The 22,600-nt window shown below is 26.2% G+C and overlaps 4 protein-coding genes across 5 annotated transcripts; 2 read left to right on the top strand and 2 right to left on the bottom strand.

Moving 5' to 3' along the window:
• Positions 1 to 845: 845 nt before the first annotated feature.
• LOC103571958 (peptidyl-tRNA hydrolase 2, mitochondrial) lies at positions 846 to 2,951 on the bottom strand. The gene is made up of 3 exons (XM_008550316.2): positions 2,694 to 2,951; positions 2,046 to 2,240; positions 846 to 1,082 (listed from the first exon to the last, which is right to left on the bottom strand). The coding sequence occupies exons 1-3, from the start codon at positions 2,829 to 2,831 to the stop codon at positions 900 to 902; spliced, it is 516 nt and encodes a 171-aa protein (XP_008548538.1). The 5' UTR covers positions 2,832 to 2,951; the 3' UTR covers positions 846 to 899.
• An 888-nt stretch (positions 2,952 to 3,839) lies between these two features.
• LOC103571959 (AP-1 complex subunit beta-1) lies at positions 3,840 to 14,134 on the top strand. Its single transcript, XM_008550317.2, has 11 exons — positions 3,840 to 3,940; positions 4,381 to 4,493; positions 5,461 to 5,631; positions 8,056 to 8,301; positions 9,160 to 9,417; positions 9,497 to 9,919; positions 10,448 to 11,126; positions 11,199 to 11,445; positions 12,846 to 13,197; positions 13,307 to 13,498; positions 13,758 to 14,134. The coding sequence occupies exons 2-11, from the start codon at positions 4,386 to 4,388 to the stop codon at positions 13,830 to 13,832; spliced, it is 2,751 nt and encodes a 916-aa protein (XP_008548539.1). The 5' UTR covers positions 3,840 to 3,940; positions 4,381 to 4,385; the 3' UTR covers positions 13,833 to 14,134.
• An 811-nt stretch (positions 14,135 to 14,945) lies between these two features.
• Positions 14,946 to 18,996, top strand: LOC103571961 (transcriptional adapter 1). Of its 2 annotated transcripts, XM_008550321.3 has the most exons (7): positions 14,946 to 15,105; positions 15,181 to 15,217; positions 16,309 to 16,545; positions 16,641 to 16,993; positions 17,677 to 17,839; positions 17,913 to 18,030; positions 18,163 to 18,996. In XM_008550321.3, exons 1-6 carry the CDS (start codon positions 15,035 to 15,037, stop codon positions 18,027 to 18,029), a joined length of 978 nt encoding a protein of 325 aa, XP_008548543.1. In that variant the 5' UTR covers positions 14,946 to 15,034; the 3' UTR covers position 18,030; positions 18,163 to 18,996. The 2 variants fall into 2 exon arrangements, with proteins under 2 accessions (XP_008548543.1, XP_053594890.1); XM_053738915.1 differs by lacking the exon at positions 18,163 to 18,996 and having other exon boundaries at positions 17,913 to 18,134.
• A 104-nt stretch (positions 18,997 to 19,100) lies between these two features.
• On the bottom strand, positions 19,101 to 22,592 carry LOC103571962 (AP-3 complex subunit mu-1). Its single transcript, XM_008550322.3, has 8 exons — positions 22,350 to 22,592; positions 21,131 to 21,315; positions 20,816 to 21,050; positions 20,272 to 20,431; positions 19,896 to 20,009; positions 19,646 to 19,825; positions 19,369 to 19,578; positions 19,101 to 19,281 (listed from the first exon to the last, which is right to left on the bottom strand). The coding sequence occupies exons 1-8, from the start codon at positions 22,382 to 22,384 to the stop codon at positions 19,147 to 19,149; spliced, it is 1,254 nt and encodes a 417-aa protein (XP_008548544.1). The 5' UTR covers positions 22,385 to 22,592; the 3' UTR covers positions 19,101 to 19,146.
• Between the last annotated feature and the right edge of the window lie 8 nt (positions 22,593 to 22,600).

The following is a 22,600-nucleotide window of genomic DNA, read 5'->3' as shown; positions in this document are numbered from 1 at the left end:
TGTATATTATTATTATTATTATTATTATTATTATTATTATTATTATATATTAACAACAATAAGTTTTATAGGATGAATTTTAATTTTTATAATAATGATAAATTAAAAAGAAAATTTATTTTAATTTTCAATTCGTATTTTAATACACAGAAAAAAAAATATTTTTTGGCGCGAAAATTTTTTACGCGTCCCAAGAAATTTTTTGCATTATAAATTGAAAATAAAAATTTTTATTAGATAAAAAAAAATTTTTTTTCTTCAATTTATGATGCAAAATATTACGTGCGCCAACAAATACTTTTTTTATGTGTACATATATATTTAAAAAAAAAATAAGTTGTTGCATTGAGACTGAAATACGCGTCAATTTCTTGCCTTGAAAAAAATTTAATTGCGAATTAATATGTTTGTTTTTTTTTTCTTTTTCACTAACAATTAATTTTTAAAATTCGTTTTTAGACCTCCATCGCATAGACTTCAATTGATTACCATTTATTTGAATACTTTGTTCATTTATTTATTTTATTATTCGTTTATCGAGATTTTCTTTATTATCACAAAATTTTATATAATTTAAATTTTGAATTAATTATGAAAATTGTCAATTAAATACAAAAAAAATGAAATGAATGAAGACTCTGATAAATGAAATAACAAAAATTATTTAAACAAGTGTTAAATTAACTATAATCTCTTTGAAGTCTCACAATAAAATTGTATAGGTTTAAATATTTATGTAGCGAAGCAACATTCCAAACAATAATAATTTAATAATATATTTATAAACATTTGCTGCAATTGCAGTGTTAATTAATAAATGAATATCTTTTTAAAATGACAAGGGCTTTATTATTTTAATGAAAATTTATTTATTTTAAAATATTTATACTGATACAGTTTTAAAATAATTTCAAATGACCCGTTACTTTATCAATTAAATTAGCAGGTCCAGGACCAACACCGCAAACTGTTTTGGAACCAGGTTCAACTTGTGTGTGACCAGCATCTTGGATAATTCTAGCTATCAGCCCTGCAGCTCTAGCATTCTTAGCGATTTGTTCTAATTGTTCAACATTGTCAACCTATAAATTATTTATTTATTTATTTATTTAAGGCCATGACCAGACAATTCTCCTACTTTTTAAAAATTTTTAATGACTCAGGGTTTTAATCTTTTAAAATTAATCACTTAAATTTTAATACAGTTATGACAGTTGAAAGTTATTGCATATTTTCAAGAAGTGGGGAGGGGGGAAACAGTGTCTGAGAATGCTCTTGATAGAGATAGAAAATAAAATTTGAAATTAATCATTCCCAAATAGTTAAATATTAAATTAAACTTGACAAGTTCTTGGACTTGAAGACAACGAAAAAATTATTGTTGATATAAAACGTATCATATCTTATTTATTTAAGATTTTATCAAGCAGTTAACCAAAATAAAAATTCTGACAGTCAGAATGTGAAGTAGATTTTTTAAAAAAATTATTCATCAGCTATAATTAACTTTCTACGGATTTAAGTTGAATCCTTTCATTGATAAATTACAGAAAAAAAAATGATAAAGTTCAATTTTAACCCAAGTAACACTCTTACCTTTGTGATATCTATAAGATATTAGTTTTTAAGCTGCTTTTTGACTTATCGATAAAGCACCAACATGTTGACAAAATGATCAGAAATTTATATCACCGAAAAAATATCTACTTAAAACACTTTTGACATAAGTGATGATAAAAAGTAAATTAATAATAGTGGTAAAATAAGTTTTCTAAGCAATTTTTTAATTGAAATTACTTTTTTGAGACAGGAAAAACAACACAAATTTTTTATTACTCCTAGAACCAACATCCGCATGTCTTATTTATATAAAAAAGGCGACTTTGAGACAAAAAAAAATTTGTCTTATCTTTTTCAAAAGCATCTTTAAGACATCTTAAAGTTGTCTGTGTGTTACTTGGGTAACTATTTAGAAAATTTTGAATACGTATTATTTCTAAACTTATTTCAGAGTAATATATTAATAAAAATGAATAAAAAATTACTTTTAGAGCTATTTTCTTCTGGCCACAATCTTCCCATCCAGCTAAAATTTTCGGATACTTTCTAGCAGCTTTATAATTACTAACAGCAGCATGTGCACACTGAGCAGCAACTTTACCTTTACCCATTTTTAAATCATTTCTTACAACCAAAACCATTTTATAATCGCCATCACTGTTATTGAATGACTCCATAATCTATAATTAATAAAAAAAAAATAATTTATTATTATTTAATAAGTGATACTCGTTAGTGGACGTCTAATAATTTTTAGAACTTTTTCAAATCTATGAAAATGAAAAAACCAAGTATTTAAAAAAATTGCACCTGCAGTTTTTTAAATTTTCTACATGTGCATATTTATGTTTTTTTTTTTTTACTTCAAAATCATATTTAATGATGCTATAAATAGCCGACATCTGACAATTTTAGTGTCTTAATTACTGAGTTACTTTTTATTAGAAAAATATGTAAATAATAAATATCTACAAGAAAATTTTTGGAAATTCTTCACATGAATGTTTTAAAATTTTTGCCTGTCAGTATTTACTTCATTTATTAAAAATAATTAAATTTTTTCAAAGAAGACTACTTTGATCATCATTAATTATTATTTAATAATTAATTATTAATTATAATTAAATACTAACTACTTCATCAGGTTTTTCAGTTGCATCAGGAATACTTTTTTTACCAAACCGATAAAAACTGTAGCCCAAAATCATCGCCACGATGAATCCAAGCTTAACATCATTGACCGCATTTAAAAATTCATCAAACAAATTCATGTTTTAATACAGTTTTTGAATTTTAATTCAACAAAATAGTTATTAATTATTAAATATAAACAATCAGCACCCTTGTTCCTGTGCGGGATTTTAAATACCACGTGAAGCCAACAACTTGAATGAATAGAGCAACAATCGGTGCAAGTTGTTAAGTTGAACAACATAAAAAAAAAATAAATGATCCTGAAGTTAGCAGACAATTAAAACAATTAAGAACAAAAATTTGTTTAATTTTTTAAAAATAAACAATTATCGGACACATAAAAATTCATATCGAACATTGACGGACAATTGAATTGTTTAGAACAAAATTTAAAAAATTAATTTTTAAGTTCCAAGTTCAGAGAGGTTTAAAAATTAATGTTTTTTTTTTTTTTTTCAAAAATTAATTACAGAAAAAACAAAAGTAAAAATATGCATATGTAGGAAATTAAAAAAAGCTATAGGAGCAATCTTTTAAATACTTTTTTTTTTTACAATTAATCGTTTTTAAAAAAATTCAAAAATTATTAAACGTCAACTAACTTATGAATGTAAACGTAACTGACAAGTGGAAATTTAAAAACTTTTAGAATAAATAAATAAAATGTGAGTAGAAAAAAAAAATTCAAAATGCGTTTTTAGATAATCAAAAAATCAGTGCGCGCATTTTTTCAAACTTCATTATTGAAATTAATTAGTTTATTAATTTAAAATTTATAAATTGTCTCATATCTGATGAGTGTGAATGTAGCAGACATTAAATAAATTTAAAATTACTAATAAACAGACGAAATAATTAATAAAATAAAACTTTAAAAAAATGCGCATTCAAAAAACTTAAAAATTGATAAGTGCATTTTTTATAAATATTATTTTTCAAATTATTTACTTTATTTATTTATATTTTTAAACTTGTCTGTCTGCTACATTCACACTCATGGCTAACTTCAGTATCTAAAAAATAAAAAAATTTCACTGCAATCATGTTGGTAACAATGAAAATTAATACGTCTCCATATTCTTACTTCAATTAAATACCAGGTGGGGCGTATTGCCGTAGTGGTTCCTGTCGCTGTCAAGTAAATCATCATTTTTTAATATTTGACAGTTAATTATTATTAGTTTAGGTAAATAATTCAATTGTTTTCAATTATTCTACCAATAATACTAATTTTAAAAAATATTCACAATAATATCACTACAGTTCTATAGTTTTTTTTTATATATTTAAAATTTACTCCATTCGGTGTACTGTAGAAATCATTGATTGCTGATGAAAAAAATAAATCTTATTAATTTTTTTTTTATTTTATAATTTATATTTTATATATAAAGTGATTATGAGATAAAACAATTATGATAATTATTTTATATTTAATTATTGTGAAATAAGTACCGAGTATATAGATTTTGAGAGTTATTATTATGAGTACGTAGTGGAGACATTGATCCATTTCAAGCTCACAATATAGCTAACATTCAATCTTATTTTATTTTATTTTTTAAATTTTTATAAATCATATAATTAAATAGTGTTTTATATTTTTTTTGTTTTTGATTATTAAAGGCAAAATGTCGGACTCGAAGTATTTTACGACGACCAAGAAGGGAGAAATTTTTGAATTAAAATCAGAATTAAATAATGATAAGAAAGAAAAGAAAAAGGAAGCTGTGAAAAAGGTAACTTATGATAAATATTTTAATAATTAATGCAATGGGTATCCATCATTTTTTTTTCATTTTCACGCAATAATTTTATGAATTCCCATATATTTAAATTTCGGAAGTGTAATTTATTTAAAATTAACGATAAAAATATTTTCATCAACATTTACATATCAATCTTATCATTCGAGTTGTTTTGACAGAGTTATTAAAGACGAGTTATTTATGCCGGGTTCCATTAAATTTAAGGAGGACCGCTAGTGTGACCGCCTGAAAAAAAGATGATTTTAGGGAATTTAAAAAAAAAAACTACTGCATAGAATGTTTTAATGTTTTAAGGACATATTTGTGGATATATAATGAATACAAGATTAAATTTTTGGACCAAAAAATTTAAAATTCAGTGAGTTATTTACAATCTCCCAAGGCTCCAAAAAAAAAGTCCCCCTGCTACAGTGATAGCGACCTTCGCAGTACCGGAAATTAAAAAAACCAAAAAGTTTTTTAAATTAGAAGGTTTGCTGTACTATAACCCTCGGGCTAAGAACAAAATTTAAGTTTAACAAAGTGGCGGAGTTTTTAAAAAAAAATTCAAATTTTGCGCGAAAATTTGATGATTTTTGGCCTGGCAAAATTACATTTTTAATTCGATCGAAAAACTGGAGGTTCGTGGTACGTAGAAACATAAAAAAAGCTGCGATTCGAATCAAATCGATCGGATGATTTGTCTTCGAGTTATAACTGCAGCAATTTTGAAAAATGTATTTTCGAGAACCGATAAGCTGTTCTTCAGATGGCCGTAACTCAAAAAAACTATTCGAGAAATGCAATTTAAATTTTACTATGTTATTTTTGAAGCTACAGGCTATCAAAATATACAAAAAAAAAATTTATTATTTTCAAAATTTCATATTAGTGGTACCCCTTAATATTATAAAAAAAAATAATTACTTATTTTTGAATTTATTCGTTAATTTAATAGGTGATAGCATCGATGACTGTGGGTAAAGATGTATCAGCATTATTTCCCGACGTCGTTAATTGCATGCAAACGGACAATTTGGAGTTAAAGAAACTTGTGTATCTTTATCTTATGAATTATGCTAAAAGCCAACCAGATATGGCTATCATGGCAGTCAACACATTTGTAAAGGTAATGTAGTTGATAAATATTATTTTTATAAGTGATAACTTCATTATTAATATAATCATTTATTTTTAATGCACCTTTGCTATCTTATTGTATCCATACTAACACTATTTAAATTATTTTACCAGAGACAAATTGTCAGTCGCAATTTTTTAAATTAAAAAAAAATTAATATCGCTAAAAATTAGTTTATTAATGTAAATTTAAATCAAAAATATATTTGGTAACGATTATTGATGAATAAATAACAATAATAAATAAACTTATCAATTTGTCTCATATTAAATTTAAACAGACCGCGCTTTGCAAATAAAATAAATTTGTACAGGGCTGTCTATTAAAAAATATAATGGAATGGATTTTTTTTTAAACCGACAAATGAATCGCTTATGTTTCAAAGAGCACGAGACTGGAATTTGGTATCGGCATAAAATACATGCATATATATATAGATTTATATATATTATAAAAAATTAACACAGCAATGAGCACTGATGAAAAAAATTTTAAATTCGTTAATCCAAATTCCAGCAAAAATAAATTCAAATCGTGGTAAGAAATAAAATAATTAAAATTAAAATTAAAATGTTACTCATACGCATTTATATATGTTACAAATATAAATATATGTTTATGCACAAATGTATATACATTAATAATATAAATTTAGCATGAATTCATATTGAAATAAATTCAAATAATTATTTTTAATTAAAACAGAAATAGCATGCGGATATTTTACATTTTCATAAATAAATTAAAGTAAATAATAAAATTTATATGTTTATTTATATTATATATGTCTATTGCATTCAAAATGCCTGTTACTTACGCATTGCTAATGCTAATTGCACGTATATATATTTTTAATATTAAAAAAAAAAAAATTATAATATAACAAGTTTTTATCTTTTAACATATATATTTGTTTTATAATAATATATCTATTATATTGCATTAAAGGCATTCTCAGAAAGTGCCTCCAACTTTTTGAAAATATTCTGTGACTTTCAATTGTCAGGATTGTATTCAAATTTTAATAATTAATCAAAAAACAATTAAAGCATTCACTCAAAAATGGGCAATTTCGCTGAGATATAAATTCTAAAAAATTACTTATAGTTGTTATCAGTTGGGAGTTAAGCAAAATTTGGAAAATGAATTTTAGCCTACCAAATTTGAAAATTCTAATTGTAAAATTTATATCATAATTTTACTAAAATTTATTTTTCAAATTTCGTTTAGATCCAAATTGATATCAACTATAAGTAATTTTTTCTTTTAATCTATACCTCAGCGAAATTATAAGTATGTTGTCCTTTTTTCAATTAAGGCCATTCTCAGTCAGTATCCCCCACTTTTTAAAAATTTTCAATAACTTTAAATTGTCATAAGCGTATCAAAATTTTATCAATTGATTAAAAAAAAAATTAAAACCTTAATTGAAAAAAAGACAGCACAGTAGTAATTTCGCTGAGGTATAGATTTGAAAAAAAAAATACTTACGATTGATATGAATGAGAGTTAAACGAAATTTGGAAAATAAATTTCAGTAAAATCTTCGAATTTTTTAATTTTGTAGGCTAAAATTTATTAAACAAATTTCGTGTCTCCTAATTGATAAAAACTTTAAGTAATTTTTTTTTAAATCTATATCTTGGCGATATTACGACTACTTTGTCCTTTTTTCAAATAATGTTTCAATTTTTTATTTTAATGAATTGATAAGATTTTGATGCACTTATGACAGTCATTAAAAATTTTTAAAAAGTGTGTGGGGGGGGTGTTACTGCTGAGAATGTTTTTAATTATTTAAACTAATTTATGTTGTTAAATTAATATTATTAAATGTGTATTTGTGTATAATATTTTTAAAATTAATTCTATTGCAAGGTGACAATGTCTTTCTATTTATTAATTTAAAATTAATAACAAAATCAAAACAATATTTCATAACAAACATTTACAATAAAAAAATATGTATATATATTTATATATACTATAGATATTTTAAATTTAACAGAACGAAAGATCGTTTGATAATAATTATTTAAAAAAATAAATAAATAAAAAAAAAACTCGTGCTCTTTGAAAAATGACCGATTCGTGTCGTGTTAATAATTAATTATACTATAATTAATATATTAAAAATGGTGACGGTGACCAATTTGACCTTTTTCGTTCTGACACGCTAAAAGGAGCTAGCAACATCTCCGATGACAAAGGTACCATACCAAACTTTATATCTCGTTAAAAAAAAAAAAGTATTAAATAAAAAATCATACTAATAGAAAAAAAAAAGTAAAAATAGAAGACAAATAAAAAATATTTTTGTTAGGTCATTTTTAGTTCATATAAAATATGTAGTTAGTTTTTTTTTTATTATGACTGGACTTGAATCCCTGGCTTGCCCGATTTTTTGCGCAGGACTGTGAGGATCCAAATCCACTGATTCGTGCCTTGGCTGTACGAACAATGGGATGTATTCGTGTTGACAAAATAACAGAATATCTTTGTGAGCCGTTGAGAAAGTGTCTGAGGGATGAGGATCCGTATGTAAGAAAAACAGCAGCTGTTTGTGTTGCTAAATTGTACGATATTAATGCTGGATTAGTTGAAGACCAAGGATTTTTGGATCAGTTGAAAGATCTTTTATCAGATAGTAATCCAATGGTATTATTTTATTTCTTTTTTTAGTAAATTTATTTTACTAATGCAAATTAGTTTTAGTTTTACTTTCTTGTTCGTTGATTAAAGGAGAAAAGGGTCTAAGTTACAAAAAAAAAGAGGATATTTTTGTGATTTTTTTTTCAGAGTACCTTCTTCATTAAAATTTTTAAAATTTGTGAAATTATTAAGCATTATTTCAAGAATATTCTGCTAAACTTTCATTAAAAAATATTGAAAAATAAGCCAGTGGTAGTGGGGAGAGACGAGTCACTTTAAAAAAAAAATCTCCATGTCGTAGGCAAGATAACTCATGACTGCTTTATCTGAAATCAAAAAATCAAAAAGATTTTTTTAGTACATAAGTTTATCTAAAATTTGAAGAAAGGATTTTTTTTTTCAACAACTACTTATTCTTAAATTGAACAGAAGGAGAAATTTTCGGCAAAAGTTAGAGTTTTTTGATTGCACTTTTACTAAAAATTCAAAAATGAATATTTTGTTTTTTCCTTCTTTCAAATCCAAGATAAACTTATGTACTAAAGAAATCTTTTTGGTTTTTTGATTTCAAATGAAGCAGTAATGAGCTATTCTGCCTACGGCACGAAACTTTTTTTTTGAGACGACTCGTCTCTCCCCACTACCACTGGCTTATTTCTCAATATTTTTTTATAAAAATTTAGCAGAATATTCTTGAAATGTTGCTTAATAATTTCACAAATTTTAAGAATTTTAATAAAGAAGTTACTCTGAAAAAAAAATTACAAAAATATCCTCTTTTTTTTTGTATCTCAGACCCCTTCTCCCTTAAATGTAATTTTATTTGTTTTTTCATTTTTTTTTTTACATTTTTTACATAAAAAGGTCGTAGCAAATGCTGTCGCTGCATTGTCAGAGATAAATGAATCAAGTCCCAGTGGACCACTCGTTGAAATGAACGCACAGACAATAAACAAATTACTGACTGCTCTTAATGAATGTACTGAGTGGGGACAAGTTTTTATTTTAGATTCTCTAGCTAATTATTCACCTAAAGATGATCGGGAAGCTCAAAGTATTTGTGAAAGAATTACTCCACGTTTAGCTCACGCTAATGCTGCAGTTGTCTTATCAGCGGTCAAGGTTTCACATATTTATATTTTTTTCAATATTATAATTACTATTGGATTATTATAATTTAAAAAAAAAAATGATTTTTTAGGTTCTGATGAAGCTCATGGAAATGTTACAATCAGAATCAGATTTCGTTGGCACTCTGACTAAAAAATTAGCACCTCCACTAGTAACTCTCCTTAGTTCTGAGCCGGAAGTTCAGTACGTGGCTTTGAGAAATATTAATTTGATTGTACAGAAGCGGCCAGATATTTTGAAACATGAGATGAAAGTATTTTTTGTTAAATACAACGATCCAATTTATGTTAAATTAGAAAAATTAGATATTATGATTAGATTAGCGTCTCAAGCTAATATTGCACAAGTTTTATCCGAATTGAAAGAGTACGCTACTGAAGTTGATGTTGACTTTGTGAGAAAAGCTGTCAGAGCTATCGGAAGATGTGCTATTAAAGTTGAACCATCTGCTGAAAGATGCGTGTCTACACTTTTAGATTTAATTCAAACTAAAGTAATTTTTATTTTACTTAATAGTATTATGGGTTTATTCCTGTGCGCACGTTTGAAAAACGAGAATTTTGGAAAAAAAGTTAATAAAAAAAAAATAATACTGAAATTAGCTGACGCGATAACTTTTGAATTTTTTTAAAAACGATAAATTACAAGAAAAAATTTTTTTAAAAAATTGCACCTACAGTTTTTTTAATTTTAATAAAAAAATTCGAACGTTTTTAATTGTCTGCTAATTTCAAGATCATAAAAAAAAACTACTGGATTCTTAGAAATTTTTTTCTTTCATTTAATTGGGAGCTTTAAAAATTTTTTGGTGACAAAAATTTATTTTTTTTTTAAGAAACTCCAGTTTTGAAAAAAATTATAACAGAATATTATTAAACTATTTTTTTTAATTAATAGAAATTTAAAAAATGATTCAAGTCGTAGTTTTATTATTATTTACTTTTTTTACAAAATTCTAATTTCTGGAGCGCGCAGTGGGTTGACTTCTTACCTGAGTTCTAAACTAAAATTCATATTTTAGGTAAATTATGTCGTTCAAGAAGCTATTGTCGTTATAAAAGATATTTTCCGTAAATATCCAAACAAATATGAGAGTATAATTTCAACTCTCTGTGAAAATCTTGATACTCTAGATGAACCAGAAGCACGTGCATCAATGATCTGGATTATTGGAGAGTATGCTGAGCGTATTGACAACGCCGACGAATTGTTAGAAAGTTTCTTAGAAGGTTTTCATGATGAAAATACTCAAGTACAGCTGCAACTTCTTACTGCTATTGTAAAACTTTTCTTAAAACGTCCAACTGATACACAAGAATTAGTACAGCAAGTTCTGAGTCTTGCGACACAAGACTCCGATAATCCAGATCTTCGTGATCGTGGATTTATTTACTGGCGATTATTGAGCACAGATCCAGCAGCTGCTAAAGAAGTTGTCTTGGCAGAGAAACCGTTGATTTCTGAAGAAACAGATTTATTAGAACCGACTTTACTTGATGAACTTATCTGTCATATTTCAAGTCTTGCATCAGTTTATCACAAGCCACCTAGTGCTTTCGTTGAGGGAAGATCAGCTGGTGCTAGAAAATCATTGCCAGCTAGAAATAATTCAAATGATGAAGCTGCCAGAAGTCAACCAGCAGCTCAAGTTATTCCAGCTCAAGATTCTCTGATTGGAGATCTTCTCAGTATGGATATTGGTTTGTATTTTTTATTTTCAAATAATTATTCAAAATTTGTAACTGACCAATTGCTTTTTAAAATGTTTTTAGGCGGACCACCAGTTGTTCCACCGGCACCAGCAGCGTCCACAGGTTTAGATCTTTTGGGAGATGGTTTAGATGGAATACTCAGTGGAACAGATACTTCAGCACCAATTGTTTCTCAAACAACGACAGGTCTTCTTGGTGACATATTTGGATTTAATCAAGCACCCACTTCCTATGTACCTCCAAAAGTTAACTGGCTTCCAGCTGAAAAAGGAAAAGGTTTTGATATTTGGGGTACTTTTTCAAGGAAGTAAGTTTTATTATATTCTACACACCTCAAGTGCGAAAACACTTTTTTCTGACTATTTTACTCACGCAAAAATATTTCTACACTCTTTTAATTACACCAAACTATTTTATCTATATAAAATTGTATACTAGCATATAGAGAATTTATTAAGGAACAATTTGAACCCAACATTAAGTCGATTCGTTATTTTATTAGTTTAGCCTGCAATCACTACGTGACTGCCCAAATATCACTACTGATTTTATAAAATACTCAGAAGAAAACGATTTCTTGTCTCAAAAAATTTTATTTTCACCAAGAAATTTTATGCATCATAAATTCAATACAAAAATTTTCTTGAGGCGAGAAAAGATTATTTTGGTCAAGAAATGATTCCTTGCACCAAATAATTTTTTCTAGTTCTAAATAACTTTTTGGTTTTAATTCACAATGTGAAAAATTTTTTGGAGTAAGTAAAAATTTTCTTTAGGCGAGTAAAGATTTTTTGTGTCAATGAATCCTTTTTTTTTCTATGCACATTTTTTTGGCTTTGAGAAGCTTCCTAAAACCAAATGGAAATATAAAACTTTGTTATTTTGGAATAAGTAACGCGATATAAATAATATAGTATATATTCAGTGACATTCAGTCATATTTAGTGACAGAATAATTAAAGATTAATTTATTTAAAGAAAATAATTACGATCGTATTTTTTCTCGCGTAATTTAAATGTAATTCGAATGATACAGATAAATCGATTTATCTCAATGATTGATAATAAAAAAGTGTTGAAACTATGAAAAGGCACAAATTCAAGTCAAAACCTTTCTAACGGTACCATTTTTAATAACATTAACCAATTCTATCATACAGATATACCGGGAACAAAATTTTCCTGATTCTCGTGATAATATAGATTATTTAAACTCGAGAAACCAGTGCTGTCAATCGTTATGTATGAAACTTCGCAGACACGATAACTCTCGATAGAAAAAATTAATCGGCCAAATTTTTTTTAGTATCTTTGTATTTTTTATCACAAGAACCCTATGAAAAATCACTATCTAAATTCTTTTAATTTAATTGTAATTAATTAAAAACGTAAAACTGATTATTCACGAAAAATTTAGCCGCCATTTTTATTTTTATTGTTATTATTTTTTTCATTTTTTCTCTCCATCAACTACTAGCAGCAGCACTAGCGTAACATTATAGGTTTGAAATTTGAAAAAAAGAGCGACTTCTAAGACAAAAAGGCGGGATATTTAAAAAAAATGTTAATAAAAAAATATTAAACTTAAAAGAATAAATAAAAAAATGAAATTGATAATTTATAAATTGAATAAAAATTTATAGTAAAAAAAAAAAATTAAATTAATATCATAAAATAAAAGTAATAAAATATTTTTATATTTAACAGAAATGGACAAATTAGTATGGACATGACATTCACGAATAAAGCTATGCAAGCGATGGGTGGTTTTGCTATTCAATTGAACAAAAATAGTTTCGGATTAACTTTATCTGCACCTCTACAAGTACCGGCTCCTTTAGGACCTGGTTCAAGTGTTGAAGTAAACGTAATACTCACAACAACTGGTGCAGTTCAGCGTATGGATCCATTGAACAATCTTCAAGTTGCTATTAAAAATAATATCGATGTATTTTATTTCGCTTGTCTCGTTCCAATGCACGTTTACTTCACCGAGGACGGGCAATTGGACAAACGAGTATTCTTATCTACGTGGAAAGACATTCCAGCTCAAAATGAGGTTCATTTTTTATTTTATTTTTAAGTGACCTAGTAATTTACCGTGACCCGGAAGTTGATTTGTTTTTTATTATGATTGATTGAATAAATAAAAATAAATATTTTTATAGGTTCAGTATACTCTTAACGGAGTTTTGCTAACAGCGGATCAAGTTGTACAAAAAATGCAGCAAAGTAATGTATTTACGATTGCTAAAAGAAACGTTGAAGGACAAGATATGCTTTATCAATCTCTTAAATTAACGAATAACGTTTGGGTGCTAATTGAATTAAAAATTCAGCCTGGAAATCCTGATGTCACTGTAAGATATTTTAATTTTTTAAAAATTTTTTAAGGGCATTCTCAGACAGTGCTCCTCATTTTTTAAAAATATGAATCGGAGTGACTGCGGATTTAAATGAAATCCAGATCACTTCGCTGAAAAAACAAACTCCCTATTTAGTCTATATGCGGAGTGATTTTTTTTTAAACTCACTCGAGGGCACTGTCTGAAAATGAGCATAATTAAAATATCATATTATAAAACAAAAATATATATTTTTTATATATTATTTTTTCAGCTATCATTAAAATCACGTTCCGTAGAAGTAGCAGGAGGAGTTTTCCAATCATACAATGCTATTTTACATTCATAAGCAGTAGGAATATATATATAATTATCATTCAATTGTATCAAAAATTTTTTATTTAAAAACACATTGCAATTATGTGTTTTCTTATTTTTTTTTTTTTAAGAATTATTATTACAAGAAAGTAAAATAAATATCTTTGTAGAAAATAAGAGGTGAAAATAAACAAAAAAATGTATTAAATTCGAATTAAATGTTATAAAAAATAAATTAATTGATTCATAAATGTTTATAAGTATAATATACATAAGATATCTCATTATTAAAAATCATGGAAATAATCAACAGCGTTTAAATAAATATATGTACCATATAAACTTATTAATTATTGAATATTAATATTAATAAAGTACTAAAACCAATATAATTAATTTTCAGTTTCATTTTAATTATATTTTTAATACTTCTTCTATATAAAAATATATATTCTAATTAATTAATCAAGATATTGAGTTAAATTTAAATTTTAAAAATACAATACTAACTTTTTTTTTAAAACTTTCAAGTTTCCTTCTTTTTTTTTAACTTTTTTGAATTTCTTCCGTGAAAATACATCATAGCTGACAGTAAATGTTTATATTATTGACAGTTATTTCTAAAACAAACATAGATATGGGATACAATCGATGACAATGATCACACAGTGTCCGTGGCCCGAAACGGTCCATATCTTCGAGACAGAAGGTCGACTCAACTTTTTTTCCAGGGATCGATTGGCCATGTAGAATATTAAAAAAGCTACAGGTGCAATTTTTTAAATAGTTTTTATTTATAATTTATCGTTTCTAAAAGATCTCAAAAACTATTAGACGTCATCTAACTTCAGTATTATAAATTTTCTATGACTCCTAGGACCAGCATCTGCACGTCTTATTTATTTAAGAAAACTTGGCTCTGAGACAAAATAAAATTTATCTTGTCCTTTTAAAAGACATCTATGACATGTTAAAGTTGTTCTGTGTTACTTGGGTACTAAATAAATATTTTACCGCCAATGAATTTAAAATAAGTTATCAGAATTTATACTGTACATAAATTTGTATCATGTGACCATCCACCAGAAAAAATTTAACCAATGCAATTTCATACACATATATATTTTTTAGTAGTATAGTAAGTTTGTACTGTACCGTACACTCCGAAAAAAATTATTAGAGCTATTAAAAAATAGATAAATAAATATAAATTGTTTATAAATAATAACAATAATGGCGGCTTCAAGAGATTTAAATATTGCTAGAAAAAATCTTACAAATTCTCTGGGTGACAATGCCAAAGTGTAAGTATTAATTGTTAATAAGGTTATCTATAATTTGAATATAAAAATTTGATAAATAAAATTTATTTATTACAGATATTTTGAAAAAATGAAATTATGGTTTCAAATGAAGGTAAAGTTATTGTTTTAAGGAATTAATAAAATAAAAATGATACTCAAAATCGCAGACATTTAAAAAATTTTATTTTATTGACAAGTAACTTGTTTATAATTTTATAAAATCGTCTGACGTCTGCTGCTTTCAGTATCATAAATAAATGAATTCAGTAATTTTAAATGTTATAAATATTCCACAATTTTTAAATAATCTAAAAATTCACGAATTTCCCAAGTAGTACACAGACAATTTCAAGATGTCATAAAGATGTCTTTTGAAAAGATAAAATAAATTTTTTTTTGTCGCAAAGTCGAGTTTTTTTTAAATAAATAAGACGTAAGATGTTGGTCCAAGTGGTCATAGCAAATTTGTATTCTTTTTCCCGTACTAAAAAAATTATTTAAATTTTAAAATCATTTAGATGATAACTTATTCGACAATCATTTGTAATTTACTTTTTGCCGTCACTTGTGTCAAGTCTTTCAAGTAGATATTTTTTTGGCGACATAAATTTTTGATGGTTTTTGTCAACATTTTGGTTCCTTATATATGTCAAAAAACTGATATCTTATAGATGTCAAAGTTAAGCGTACTAATTGGGATAAAATTTATTTTAAAACTGTATATACCCAGATAGCACACTTGCCTTTGTGACATCTATAAAATATCAGTTTTTAGGCTACTTTTTGACTTGTCGATAAGGCATTAATATGTTGACAAAACGATCAGAAATTTATGTCACCGAAAAATTACCTACTTAAAAGACTTAACACAAGTGACGACAAAATGTAAATTACAAATAGTGGCAAAATAAGTCATCTAAATGACTTTTTGATTGAAATAAGACAGAAAAAACAAAACAACTCGGCTCTGTCTCTGGAACCAACATTTCCATGTCGTATTTATATCAAAAAAGATGACTTTGAGACAAAAAAAAATTAGTCTTATCCTTTTAAAAGACATCTTAAAGTTGACTCTGTGCTTCTTGGGATTCTAAAATTTAAAAAATTGTCAATTGTTATCTACATTCACTCACATAAATAAACATAATAATATAAAATATTTATTTTCTTCTATAATAAAAATTATAAATTTAATTATTACAGAGTTCCAAAGAAGAATTTGATTGTGAAGCCAGAAATATTATGACAGATGAACAGATTCATTTACACAATGAATTTCTTTTGTGTTTATTTAATAAAGTCCGAGGACTTGCTTCTGCAACACCTCTAAGGCCGATGAAAGCTAATAATACCCATGTTCACACAGACAAAGATAAAATATTAAAAGAAAAACGATTGAAATTAAAGAGAAAATATAAAACTGATAGATCTAATTTTGAAGTCAGTATTAATTCATTAATTACTCATACTTATTTAATGACATTGCATTAGGATGTCAGTAAAAAAATAAAATTCTAATACATTTATATTTTTAGCCTGCAGATATGTACGTTGATGTGTTGAGTCAAATGTCATCTCCAGTAGGCGATGAACCTATCGGTGCTAACAGATCTAGCGCCCAAGAATTATTGTTACCTGATAGAACATTTGTATTAGCAAGACTAATGTTAGCTGCTTGGGAAAACAATATGGACAGTGCTGATGAAAATACCGCTCATATAATAATCGCTGCGACACAAATATTTCTTAAAAATATTATTACAGCTGTACTTACAAAAAGAAAAGGATTTGCTGTTCATCAGAAAAGTTTTATTTATAATATAGGAGAACCAGTACCGAGTTCATGGAAAAGAAACACAATGTTTATACCTCGTGGTATTCATTTTAGGTACATAAAAAAATATTTTTAAAGCCGGTGGCCCAGTCTTAGAACTTCTGCTTCTGAAAAAACCCAAAAACATTGAAAGTGTTTTTGAATTTCTTGAAAGTACTCTTAAGTAAATCCGTCTAATTCAAAAATATTTTAAACTTCCCGCGATAAAAATTTAAAATTTAAAAAAAAAATGAAAGTTATTGGTTTCGGTCCAATTTTTGAAAATCAAGTTTTCATCAGATGTCGACGCGCGCGCGTGTGTTTAGACTAATTTTTGTTGGACGATTAAATTGAGTAGGTTTTGAAATCTATCGGCCGAGCAGTTTTTAAGTTTTTTCAAAAATAAAAATAAAATTTTTTTTTTTAGTTTGTTGCATAACTCGTAAATCGCACGACCAATTGGTGTTAAAATTAAATCAAAGCTAAATCTCAAAACTTTTTTTTAAACTCGAAGAACTCAATTTTCAGATTTTTTTTCCGTAATTTAATTATAAAATACAAAAATTAAGGGCTAAGTAAAAATAATTTTTCAAAACTTTTTGTACATGAATTTCTTTCAACAACTTAAGAAAAATTCGATACTATAAAACAAAATTGTTTTTGTATTTACGTACATACAAACAAGAGTATGATCTTAATAATATAATTATTTATTTAAATATAATATTAATATCGTCTGATTAATTTTTATTTTACAGTAAGACAACAGACATAATTGATCCTGATGGACAAGTACCAGCAGTGAAACAGACAGTTGACGAAATGGAACAAGCAACCGCTTTTGCTATGGCTTGTTCAACACCAGTATTATCACCAGCTTTACCTCCCGTCAGTGTTAACGATTTATTGCAAACATTAAAGGTTTAGTATACATTTTTTCAATCTCTTCTTGATGATCGTTTTAAAAACTCTAATAATCAAATTATTCTTTCAGATCTATAAAAATTTGGTTAATAATCATACAGTATATGCTACTAATATGGAACGATTATTTACGTATCCTACACATCCAACTTGGGAAGATTTAGAGATGAAAAAGTTTATGTGTTGAAGTAAATTTTTGATTACATATTATTTTGAATTAAATGTATCAATTGCTGTATATACTTATCATGATACACGAAATTATTTAAAATTAATTTTAGACAATTCGTTATTGCATTTAATTGTTCTTTAATGTTCAGGAATAATACGAGAAAAAACAAGTATAGTGTGTGACAAGGGATGAAACAAAACGATTTCAGACCAGAGTGAAGTTGACTGCCCATTTTTTAGGCGAAATTAACCCGCGCTGTGAGTGCAGCGCCGCAATTTTTATTTTAAAAGATTATTTAAAAAGAAAATAAATTTCTTAGTCTTTTGAAATTTTATGAATTCTTCTACTATTCAACATCAAATTAAATTATGACTAAGGTAAAAGCCCCTATACCCGCTCAGTATCATTAATCTCTCACTTTAACTGTTCAAGGCGTTTTTTTATAATTTTTATGAAAAAAAATTACAACTAAAAATATTATTGATAAATAATTATTTTCGAATCTAAATATATTAAAATATCATGTATCAAATTATTTTATAATAGATTATAAATTTAAATTGAATGACTGTTTTCAACATCGCGCTCAGCCGGACATTTTTAACTTTAACGTTCATTCGTTAAATTAAATTTAAGTTACGTCAAATTTTAAAAAAATTTTTATAATTATATCTTATTAAATACATTTTCAAAATTCATGAAATTTTATATTATGCAAGAATAAAGTAGTATAATTTATAAATTATTTTTCAAATTAATAAACTTATCATAGTTTAATTGATATTGTCTTTGAGCGACTAAAGGGCCATGTGTTGATCGAGTAATGGTACATCGCAACTTTTATTGAGCGACTATGGGTACACTCAAGGAGCTTATTTAAAAAATTGATAATAATTAATTATCAACATTATTCTTCAAACTTAAATTTTATTCTAATACTTACTATAAAAAATAACTATGAAAAAGAATATGGTTTTGCATTTTATTTATTAATTTATATTGAGTGATTTAATCTCACTCCAATGAAAAAAGGGCGGGTATAGGGATTTTTACCTTACAGTAATAAAAATTAGCAAGACTGAAAAATTAAGTTATATAAATTGTACAAAGTAAAATCTCTTTATTTGTACAATTACATTCGAATCTGGAATTTCCCAGCTTTAGTAATATACTTAACGCCTTTAAATGGTTTATATTTTTCACCATACATGTCCAAACCGCTTACTTTCAAACCAGAAACGGCTAATTGATTTATTGTGAAATGAACCTGGAAATGTTTATTTTTAATTTATTAAATACTTATTTTGACTGACAGTTTTAAATAAAAAAAAAAAGTTTATACTTGAAAACTTACATTAATCGCAGGATTTGATTCAGAAAACGATGCTCCATTTTGTATGGTAATTGATCCACGTAAATTTGGTAATTTTGAAACATCTATGCGTCCAATATCCCAAAATAATACTTTGCTAACAGGATCAAATGAATACTTACCTTGATTTGGTACTAAAGTACAATTCAAAACAATTTTCGGCATCGGTATTTCGAGTGTTACATTTTCGACCTAAATAAAAAATAAAGAAAAAATTAATGTTGAAATTAAGAACAAAATTTTTTAATTTGACACTCACTGTTCGGCCAACAGTTTGTTTAGGTCCAACTGTTATATCTAATCTACCACCGCCTGGTTCTTTTAAGCTTATATTATGTCTTACGTAAATTGGAATTGCTACAATACTTTGTGATCCAATGTGGTATGAAAGTAATCGGAAATTACCGTCAGGCGGAATGAATGAGAGTATACGCTCTGACTATAAATTATTTTACAATTAATTATATTAAATATATACATATATTTTTTATTATAAATAAATTAATTACCTCCCAACGTTTAAATCTAACACACGGATGAAAACTGACATCATCAAATAATCGTGGATTCATAAAAGACAACGTAAGATCTGGCATTCCACTTAATTTAATACAGCAGTCAACCTAAAATAATAAATTATTTATTTAAATATTATAATTATTAATGATCCTGCCTTTTAAGACAATTAGCAATTTTCGGATTTTGTTTTTTCAACAAATCAATTACAAAAAAAAATTAACTATAAATATGCACATGTAGGAAATTAAAAAACCTACAGGTGCAATTTTTTAAATATGTTTTCTTTTATAATTTATCATTTTTAAAAAGATTCAAAAATTATTAGACGTCGGCTAACTTCAGTATCATTAATTATTGATAGCATACATATCCTTGAATTTCAGCAAAAACTGTAGCACCAGTTCGATCAATTATTGCATCAACTTCTTCTACAACATCGAAGTAAGCTTCATTATTAGTATACTTAACGCCTGTTCTTCTCCAAGGAATATTAGATAATTGACCACTAGGTAAAACTGCACTCACACTAAAATTTAATATATATTTAAATTAAAAATAACTAGAAAAAGATATGAGTGAGTTTTTAATTGATACAATAAGGAAAGATGTCTGATGGGTAATTCGTTAAAAGTTGATTTTTATTTCATTTTATATGAATTCAAACCACAGATATTTGATGTACCTGAAGATCGAAACGTTTTTTGTGAAACAAAAATAAAAAAAAAAAAACAAAATGAAAAGTAAAAAATCTACTGGATCTAGATTTCTGAAATGTTTCGCTCGTCAGCCGAATGTGCCAAAGATTAATTAAATAAATAACACAGTAAAACAAGACATATAGAGATTGGAAATATCTGATGAATATGCAGTGAGATAAATTATATTATATTTAAATAATTAAATTACTTACTTGGATTTTCCCGTAACTGTATTAGCAATCGTTCTTAAAATATTTGGTGGTTTTATTAGCTCTTTCAAAATATTTGATTCAGTAGCCAAAGGAAACCCGTTATCTAACATTTCATCTAATAACTCATAGACAACAACATAATTTTCTTTAATAATAGTCTCAGTGCATTCATTGAAATAATCTTCGAACGTGTCCACAACTCTGTGTAAAAATTCAATAACAAATAACGGCGGAACTGTAAAAATTTGAATAAATGAACCCTTGTTATAATTTAAAATTATAATAGTAACAATAATAATAATAATAATATATTACCTTCTGTCGTACATACAGCAACGAAAAACATATGACACCGATAAATACTAATTAAATAATGATGGGGTGTAGCAATAACTGGTGGAGTATTTTCAGGAGATAAAACTCTTCTTTGTTGATCGAAAAAGTAATCACATAAAGATCGAGCAACTGCGCTCTTCCAATGCTTCTCCATAAATACATCTCTAAAAAAATTTATTTTATTGTACAATTATACATTTGATTTATTGATACCTTTACATAATTTAGATAATCTATGTACCTGAAGATTCGAACGTTTCTGGCGCATTGAAAATTTTAAAAATTTATGTAATTGGATGTTTAAAGGGTAGTTCTGGAGACTGGGGGTGTCTCAAAATTTTCTGCTGACATACCAGCATTCATATGGGAAACATTTAAGAAATTTAATCATCCACATGGAAAAAACAATATAGTGACAACTCTCTGGGATAGTACTCAGAACTCAGAGAGTGGATACAGTCTAAATAGGATACAGTACTGTCTGAAATTTTTTTTTTACCGAAAGTACTCAATGCTATCCTAGAGAGTTGCCATTACTATATTGTTTTTTCCTTGTAGTAGATTTTTTACTTTCCAATTATTTAAATTTTCGTTGCGTGAAAAACGTTCCGATCTTTAGGTACATAAAAAATGAGCTGTCTTAAGGACAGAGCAGGCACACAAAATAGATTTCTTCTTCTAATAACATTGAGAAAAAAAAAAAATAATTACTTTTAGTTGTCTAACTCTATTAATATACTAATCTAAAAATTTAAGAGAACAGAAAAATTTTATAAATTTTTAAGCTGTTTTTGAAAGGCTGTCTGTAAAAAATAGCTGTCAAAATAAAGAAAAAAAAAACATTTTAAGCTTGAAATCTCTAGTTTGGAAATCTTTTAACATTAGTCGCCTTCAGTAAATATTTCGTAGACTTTCATTCCCTGAAAAACCAGATAGCCAATTAGCGGTAATTAAATTTTTTTTCAGTGTTATTAGCATGAGCAATCTAATTTTCATGAATGCTTGTCCCGTAATTGAGTTGGAAATTGCATTTTTAGAGAAATTTTTTTTTTTATGTTACAGTTAATGTATTTTCCATATGGAAACGAAGAAAACAAATGGACCGCAAAGGGTGACATATTTTTTTTTTTAGATATAAGAAATTTACGATAGATGTTGAAAATCTGTCAAACTTATTATAATAATAATTATGACTTACCCGGAAGAATTTATAATGAAAAGGCTGTTAATCATTTTTACAAACACAAATAAACTATAAAACTTAAGATTTCTATTTTAATAAATTGTACTAAACAATAAACTATGGAATAAGTTTAAGTTGACATAGTAAAAAAAAACTGGATAATCTTATTTTATGTATGTTTTTATTATTATTATTTATTATTATTATTATTATTATTATTATTATTATTATTATTATTATTATTATTATTATTATATTTTGGGTAT

The sequence above is a fragment of the Microplitis demolitor genome, chromosome 5 (genome assembly GCF_026212275.2).
Source record: "Microplitis demolitor isolate Queensland-Clemson2020A chromosome 5, iyMicDemo2.1a, whole genome shotgun sequence".
Classification (NCBI taxonomy): Eukaryota; Metazoa; Arthropoda; class Insecta; order Hymenoptera; family Braconidae; genus Microplitis; species Microplitis demolitor.
This window is presented reverse-complemented; position numbering and strand designations above follow the sequence as displayed.